The 8,424-nt window shown below is 40.3% G+C and overlaps 1 protein-coding gene and 1 non-coding gene across 2 annotated transcripts; one reads left to right on the top strand and one right to left on the bottom strand.

Moving 5' to 3' along the window:
• Nucleotides 1–4,573: 4,573 nt before the first annotated feature.
• Nucleotides 4,574–4,680, bottom strand: LOC142178690 (small nucleolar RNA R71). Its single transcript, XR_012706956.1, has one exon. It is a non-coding gene; the product is annotated as a small nucleolar RNA R71 (small nucleolar RNA).
• Nucleotides 4,681–5,885: 1,205 nt separating this feature from the next.
• On the top strand, nucleotides 5,886–6,494 carry LOC142178336 (uncharacterized). The gene is made up of 2 exons (XM_075247669.1): nucleotides 5,886–6,275; nucleotides 6,324–6,494. Exons 1-2 carry the CDS (start codon nucleotides 5,886–5,888, stop codon nucleotides 6,492–6,494), a joined length of 561 nt encoding a protein of 186 aa, XP_075103770.1.
• The last annotated feature ends 1,930 nt before the right edge of the window (nucleotides 6,495–8,424 follow it).

Genomic DNA, 8,424 nt, shown 5'->3' with positions numbered 1-8,424 from the left:
ATAATATAAAAAATGTATCGTTTAAATATTAATATAAAAAATATTGCAATATATTTAAAGATGTTAAACGATTAAATAGAAAAATACTTTAATTAATATTTTTCAATTTACAGACATCGTCATGGAGCTTCCCCCGTGCATTCCGGACCTGCATCTCGAGAGTTACTGTTGCTCCAGGCAACCATAGGTCTTCACACATCTGGGATGGGCAGTGTCTGTCCCAGACCTTCCACCCCAGACGTATAGACGATCTGTGGGGGTTAATTAGGGACCACTCACTGCATCCCCGTACAGTTAGACGCCTTTAGTGGATGGATTTTTACAGGATTATAGAGATCGGTCGGTTGCAGTTCGATTGGGCCCTGATCACGGATATGATAGAGCGGTGGCGACCGGAGATACACACATTTCATCTACACATCGGCGAGGCTACCATCACGCTAGAGGACGTGAAAGTTCTTTTCGGGTTGCCCGTTAATGGTATACCTGTAGCTTACCTGCATGCTCTTAGGGACTATACAGGAGAGGACTACCTTCATATGTTGTAGAGGCTCACTAGTTTCCAGCATTTGGAGTCGACTGCGTTGAGTGGGGCCAGTCGATTGCAGCTGACGCCTATTAGGCAACATCTGGTGACGCTGCACGCAGAGATTACTAATGACTCACCGCTAGAGGATATCCACCGGCAGACAAGGCTGTTGCTGCGGATGATGTTTGGTGGTATACTGTTCCCGAACATTTTAGGAAACCTAGTCAGCTTGCGATTTCTATATCATCCAGAACGGTTAGATGATTTACCTGGTTACATCTGGGTGGAGCTGTTCTAGCTTACCTGCATAGGCAGTTGTGTAGGGCGTGCATGGGGATCGTGAGAGACGTTGCCGGTTTTATACCACTGTTGCAGGTGAAAACATAGTCAATTCTTTTCATGATTATAATAGAGATAGTAAAAAATGCCTTAAATTTTACGTTCACAATATATATTAGGTTTGGTCCTGGGAGGGATTCCTGCAGTTCCAGCCATCTCTGCTATCGATAGCTCCGAATGCACCACCTCCACCGTTTCTCCCACTAGCTAGGAGGTGGGTGGATAGGCGAAGCCGCGCGCGAGGTCGAGGCTCGACATCATCTCCCTTGTGACAGGGATTTGTTTTATTTATTTGAAGGCTCTCTAGTACATATATACTTAAGTTTACTTGGCCTGGCTTGAAACGATCCCAACTGAATATAATACTAACCAAATACTTCACTTTTGTAATTAATTTGATAATTGAAATGAACTAATAAATGATGTAAATTACTTTTACGTGAATATTACTAGTGTCATCTTTCTATACTTAATTGGAAGTTTCTACTTTCCTTTAATTTCCCTTCGTACTTTTAAACAACTGTACTTCAAGCTACACTTCTTGACTAGTACCACAATTTATTTATGTCAAGCCATTACAATCAATTTTAGTGGGTAATAAATTTCTAGGTTGCAGGAGTTTTAGTAAGAATGGCACCTGGTAGTCACTCTTTTCAAGCTATGGTTGTCTTATTTTCTGGTTGGCCATGCTTCAAAATCAGCTTATTTGGATAAGTATTTTTCCTCAAAAGTGTTTTTATCATATGTACTTTTAGTGAAAAATAATTTACGTTTTGTTAATTAATTTAAAAAATATCTCTGAACAACAATTAGTGTTTGGCCAAACTTCTAAAAGTGCTTCTAAGTGTATTTTTCTCAAAATGGTTTTGGAATGAAACTACGTACTTTTTTCGCTTCTCCAAAACTGCTTCTGCTTTTACTCAAAAATGCTTTTTTTTCTTTTAAAAGCTTGCCAAACACTTCAACTTTTAAAAAAATATTTATTTTGGAAAAAAGTATTTTTGACTTTGAAGAAGTTTGGCCAAACAAGCCACTAACTTCATTGAAAATGCTTGCTATCTTTTAAACCCCAGTCCTAAAACTAAAGTGGCTATGAGTGCACTTAACGGAACATAAAGTACTTCGTCTAGAATTATTAGCTTGTCGTTAATTAGGAGATTGAGAGGAAAGAATAGAAGTTTACTAGTTAATATACTTTCATCAGCTATATTTGTTTAACCCGTTTTTAAAAACAACAACTAAGTTAATGTTAAATATCCAAATTAGATAACAAATTAAGAAGCACGTTGCACATTCATATGAAACAATAGTAATACGCCAGAAAAGAGCCGCAGAAGAGTTGAAGACACGTTTATCGCTTAACTAATGCAAGTGTGCAACTGGTGAGTGCTGGAATTGGAAACAAATAATGCAACTCAGTAATCAAGATTAGTTATAATGCAAGCAAACTCCACTCGATTAAAAGTCAAAAGAACGTTAATATTGTGGACAATTGGTGGCCATGGCTTAAAACTTTTGGATGTGGTAAGACCAGTACCCAACCACATTGTCGACAGCATCCAAAATTGGAAAATAGAAATAAAAAAAAAAAACATTACAAACTTGCACTACTTTAGCACAAAATAACTTAAATTAGCAAAACCTTAAGTTGCATATTAGCTTAGTGGGGCACATAGTTTTTCTTTCTTCGTATCTTTGATAGAACACCACGTCTTTGTTTCAAGCAATTCCACGTTGATGTTCGGCCAAAATGCTATACCTTTAGCACATTACTCGTCCTATATTTTGTTGGTTTAGTGATTTATTGTGCGGCATTTGAACTAAATTGTATTGTTTTATGTGTAAGAACATCGGAAGAAATAGTCGAATGAAAGTTGCACAAAAAGAGGACAACAATACAAGAAAAGAGCACAAAAGCATCAAGTACCCAAACCGTGCTATGACCAGACTTCGCAAGGTCTATAGCCAGGTTGACCGTGCGATAAACCAGGTTTCGCGAGGTCTATAGCTAGGTAATTAAAAGTCGGGGGGGGGGGGGAGGGAGGGGGGAGATAAAATACTCCGACCCAGATTTGGACTCAAGGACTTCGACCCTAACATATAAATACTTCCCAAATGAGTTGAAAAAGGGTTGGGCACTATTTTTGGAGAAGAAAAAGTCTATATAGCATGGTGGAGAAGGAATCAAACGACAATTCCCTCCGTTTATCTATGTGCTTTGTAGTTTAATATCTTTGAACATCATGATGATTGTTGATACATTTATGAGTAGCTAAACTTTCTAATATAGGGCTTGATAGAACCTATTGGAGGATGATTTTCTACTACGTTTAATATTGATTTGCCTTTGATTTATCTCTACTTGTTCAACTACGTTTACATTGTGGTTTATTGATGAGCTCTCAATCGACTGTGCATATTTAGTATGTATTATTTGAAAAAGGGTACATATTTAGGTAGTTGTTGAACAACATCACTCCTAACGTATGTGAGGAATCAATACGGAAGGTTTAAAGGTGGAATTAGGAATAACAAAACCTTGGTGCGATCCTAGTGAGCGGTGAATTAGAGAAAGCTAGCGTAGTTCGGAAGAATATGTCTAGTAAATTGTGGTAGTTACTCGGAAGAGAATTACGACACCCAAAGTACTCACGATCGGTAGAAAATACTTAGGAAAATTTATAGGAAATGTAGCGGGGAGGATTCCAACAATATGGGAAATCATAACCCTAGACTTTTCCAAATCCTGTCCACAACATTTCCTCTGTTAGTTATAAATTACTGTTGTTTAATTACGTTGCTCTTAGTTAGTTAACATTCAAATCGCTATTTAATATTTTTGAAGGTTGATTGCTTGAATTCGTACAGATCTAGTGGTTGTAATTAGTAGGCTAATTCCCTGTGGGATTCAACTCTGGACTTATAAACTAGATTATATTTGCAACAAGCGCCATACCTTTTAGGAGGCATAGTTGGGCTTGATCAAATTTTGGCGCCTTTGCCGGGAAATTAACAGTGTTATTAATTACAGCCAAAAAAATTGTTAGAATTCCTAGTTTATTCAGCTTTCTCGACTTGAAATTCACTATATTAAAACTCTAACGTTTGTAGTCTTGTGCGTTACAGTGCATGCCTAGAAACTCCTCAAGAACTTGTGAATTGTAAGAAGCATTATCGGACCCTGAGAAAGCTTTCAAGGCACTAAATCGAGCAAACAAGAAAGACAAACGATAACAGAACTCAACGGAATGAATCGAACTAGACATGGGTGACGTAATAAACAACTAAAATAATGTGAATGACCCGAACAATTAGGGAGTGGCACCTATTGTGCCAGAAGCGGCTTAATTTGATTGGGCACAACCCACCACTGAAAATATGGCAACCACTATTGCAGTCTTTCAGATACAAGCGGAGTCATTTCAAATCACAAACAACATGCTACATCTGCTGCAGAACAAGGGATTGTTCTCCAGGTCTTACATTGAAGATCCACAACAGCATCTGAAAAACTTTTTGTCAATTTGTGTCACTCAAAGGCAACCGAATGTGACACTGGAAGCAATTAGACTGTTATTGTTTCCATTCTCAGTGACTGGAGAAGCTCAGACTTGGCTCAATTCGCTCCCCGTTAACTCCATCACCACTTTGGAGGAATTAGTCAAGCAGTTTTTGAACAAGTTCTACCCACCCAATAAAACTGCCAAGCAAGTTGATGAGATATTGAGCTTCAGAAAGAAACCTGCGGAAACACTACTAGAAATGTGGGAGAGGTTCAAAGAGATGCTGGTTAAGTGTCCACATCATGGCATTCCATATCAGATGTTGGGACAAAGGTTTTACATGGGATTGGCAGATTGCTTGAAGGCCAACGTTGATGCTTCAACAGGTGGAGCATTTTTGAGCAAATCATTTAGAGAGTGTAAGGTGCTGCTAGATAAAATGGCTCAAAACTCAGGATGGATAACAAGAGACACTACAATCACCCTTGTAGTTCACTCGGTAGCTTTGGACCCAAACAACTCCATACCTGAGAATATGGCCACTCTGATGACGCAAATGAGTATCCTCACCAAGAAGATTGATGAACCATGCCAGAAGCAGGTACACATAGTTGACACAACTAATGGGGGCTTATGTATACCATGCATTAACCAACCATATGTGTCCTCGTGGAGTGGTGAAAGTGACAACCAGAACTATCAGGAAAATATGAACTCTGTGGCCAACTATGGAGGACAGAGGCAAGGTGGTCAGAATTAGGACCAAAAGAACCAGCAGTATAGACCATCACAACAGTAGTACAATAATAGCAATAATCCTGGAGCTGCACGACCACATGCCAGGATGTGCCTTATTAAGGGATACAAGGGTACAATTAGCAGAATCATCAACTAGCTTATCAACAGCCTCAACAACAACAGATAGTGTGACAAGATGATGGATTTCTTGAAATAAATGGAATGTTGCAACAACTCATTGGGTCTAGCGGGAAAATGGAAGAAAAGGTCCACCAAATGCAAGAAAAGGCACACCAAATGTACGAAAATGTAGTATCACACGACTCAACTATCAAGGGCATTGAGATTCAAGTAGGGCAAATATCCATGGCCCTTAATAATCTCCCTCAAGGGACATTACCTGCAGACACACATGTTAACCTTGAAAGAGCACGGCCCGAAGCAGCTGATGGCTGTGAGTCTGAGAAATGGTAGAGATCTTGATCTAGAGCAAGAAATTGCTCGCGAAAGACGACAAACTGAGATACTTGTGCAAGTACCGATTGAGGTAGATGAGTCAACTGAGTTAATAGAAGTAAGAATCCAGCCATCCCAGGAGGAAATAAACAAGGAAAAACAGTTTGCAAAGGAGGCTGAGGAAGTGCAAGAGAAGGCATTAGAAAAAAGTGCCAGAGCAGCATCAAACTCAAGTCATAGGAAAGAAGCGACCGCCCGCACCCTTCCCACAGAGGTTGGACAAATATTAGAAGGATGAGCAGTATAGGAAATTCATGGAGATGTCGAAGCAGATCCAGGGGAACATTCCACGGATTGATGCCTTGGGGGAGATGCCTGGTTATGCAAAAATGATGAAGGACTTGATGTCTTGCAAGTTCGACTTTCAAGACTTGGCAACTATTACACTAACTCAGACATGTAGTGCTGTCATGACGAGACCCATAGCTAAGAAGCTATCCGACCTAGGAAGTTTCACAATCCCATGCACAATAGGCAGATATGCTTTTGCGAAAGCATTGTGTGATTTGGGTGCGAGCATAAACTTGATGCCCTTGTCTATCTATAAAAGGTTAGGCATTGGAAGAGCAAGACTCACATCCATGTTACTACAGCTAGCCGACCGAACGGTGAAGAGGCCATCAGGTATACTTGATGATGTACTTGTGCAGGTTGGAAAGTTTGTGTTTCCGGCAGATTTTGTCATTCTATACTGCTAGGTTGACGAGGAGATTCCCATAATTTTGGGAAGGCCATTCTTAGACATTAGGAGAGCTCTGATTGATTGTGAAACTGAGGAGCTAAAGATGAGACTGAACGATAAAGAGATAACGTTCAATGTACAGAAGTCTATGCGGCGACCCAGTGAGTTTTCTAACTGCTATCTATAGAAGTGATGGATGTGATTTTGGAGGAGAAAGATGAGGCACTGAATGCAAAAGACCCCCTAGAAGCCTGCTTGATAAATCTAAAAGAGGTAGATGGTGAGAACTTGGCAGAGTGGGTGTTGGCCCTTGAAGGCCAAGGGTACTGGAAAAGAGAGCTCGAATTCGAGCCTCTACACTTAGAAGAAAGAAAGACCCATCCAACTAAGCCATTAATCGAATAACCGCCACAGTTAGAGCTGAAACCCTTGCTGTCCCACCTTAGGTATGTTTTCTTGGGACCTAGTTTGACATCGCCTGTTATTATATCATCTGTTTTATTAGATGTGCAGGTAGAACAACCTTTTCATGTTCTAAAGGAGTGCAAGACTGCAATTGAGTGGACCATTGCAGACATAAAGGGTATCAGCCCAACACTTTGTATGCATAAGATTCTACTGAAAGATGGGCACAAACCTTCTAGAGAACATCAAAGAAGGCTGAATCCCAACATAAAAGAAGTGGTGAAGAAAGAAGTGATCAAGTGGTTAGATGCGTGAATCATCTTCCCCATCTCTGACATCAACTAGGTTAGCCCAGTTCAGTGTGTGCCAAAGAAGAGTGGAAGGAAAAAATGAGAACATTCAGTTGATCTTAACAAGAGCAGTCACATGATGGAGAATCTGTATGGATTACAGAAGATTGAACAAGGCCATCGAAAAGACCATTTTCCGCTGCCATTTATTGATTAGATGCTAGATAGATTTGGCGGGGAGGTCCCTTTTTTGCTTCCTAGATGGATACTCGGGGTATAACCAGATCTCTATAGCCCCAGAGGATAGAGAGAAAACGTTGTTAACCTGTTCATATGACATCTATGCCTTTTGTAGAATGCCGTTTGGCCGATGCAATGCACCCGCCATATTCCAAAGGCGCATGATGGCCATATTCATAGATATGGTAGAGGACATACTAGAGGTTTTCATGGATGATTTCTCAGTGGTGGGGAACTTATTCGATGAGTGGCATATGAACTTGAAAAGAGTATTAAAGAGGTGTATGGAGACTAATATGGTATTAAACTGGGAAAAGTGCCATTTCATGGTACATGAAGGTCTAGTCTTAGGATGCCTAGTGTTGAGTATGGGCATTGAAGTGGATCGTGCTAAGGTTGATATAATTGAGAAGTTACCTCCACCCATTTCTGTCAAGTCCATAAGAAGTTTCCTTGGTCACGCCGGTTTCTACAGGCGGTTTATAAAAGTTTTTCCAAAATTCTAACCCTTTGTGTAAATTGCTTAAAAAAGATCACCCCTTTGTGTTTTCTGATGACTGCAGGGTAGCGTTTGAGAAGTTGAAAAAGAGACTGGCGATTGCACCAATCATAGTAGCACCCGACTGGGGACAACCTTTTGAGCTGATGTGTAATGCAAGCAACTATGTTGTGGGAGCGGTTCTTGGGCAGAGAAATGATAAAGTCATGCACCCAATCTACTATGCAAGTAGAACCTTGAGTGGTGCCCAACTGAATTATACAGTGACAGAGAAAGAGATGCTAGCAGTGGTGTTTGCATTTGACAAAATCAGGGCATATCTGATAGGCTCGAAGGTAATTGTTTGTACTTACCATGCTGCTCTCAGGTAGATAATTAAGAAAGAGGAGTCAAAGCCGCACCTGATTCGATGTGTGCTACTGCTGCAAGAGTTCAACTCGGAAATCCGTGACCAAAAGGGAATGTAAAACCAAGTTGCTGATCATTTGTCCAGGCTTGAAGGAGCTGAAAAGAGGGTTGAGGTGGAAGAGATCGTGGAGACCTTCTAGATGAACAACTTTTAGCCACGAGCCTTGAGGTAATGCCATGGTATGCAAATATTTCAAACTACATGGCGAGCAATATTGTTGCCTATAAATTGTCATCTGTGTAGAAGAAGAAGTTCTTTCGTGACTGTCGCACGT

Source organism: Nicotiana tabacum, chromosome 24, assembly GCF_000715075.1.
Source record: "Nicotiana tabacum cultivar K326 chromosome 24, ASM71507v2, whole genome shotgun sequence".
NCBI lineage: Eukaryota > Viridiplantae > Streptophyta > Magnoliopsida > Solanales > Solanaceae > Nicotiana > Nicotiana tabacum.
The sequence above is the reverse complement of the archived record's forward strand: the minus strand, read 5'-3'. Positions and strand labels throughout refer to the sequence as shown.

Coding starts and splice junctions, on each gene's coding strand:
- LOC142178336 (XM_075247669.1), top strand. CDS start 5,886: ATGTCGAAGCAGATCCAGGGGAACATTCCACGGATTGATGCCTTGGGG. Junction 6,276..6,323: donor TTGATGATGTACTTGTGCAG/GTTGGAAAGTTT, acceptor CTATACTGCTAG/GTTGACGAGGAGATTCCCAT.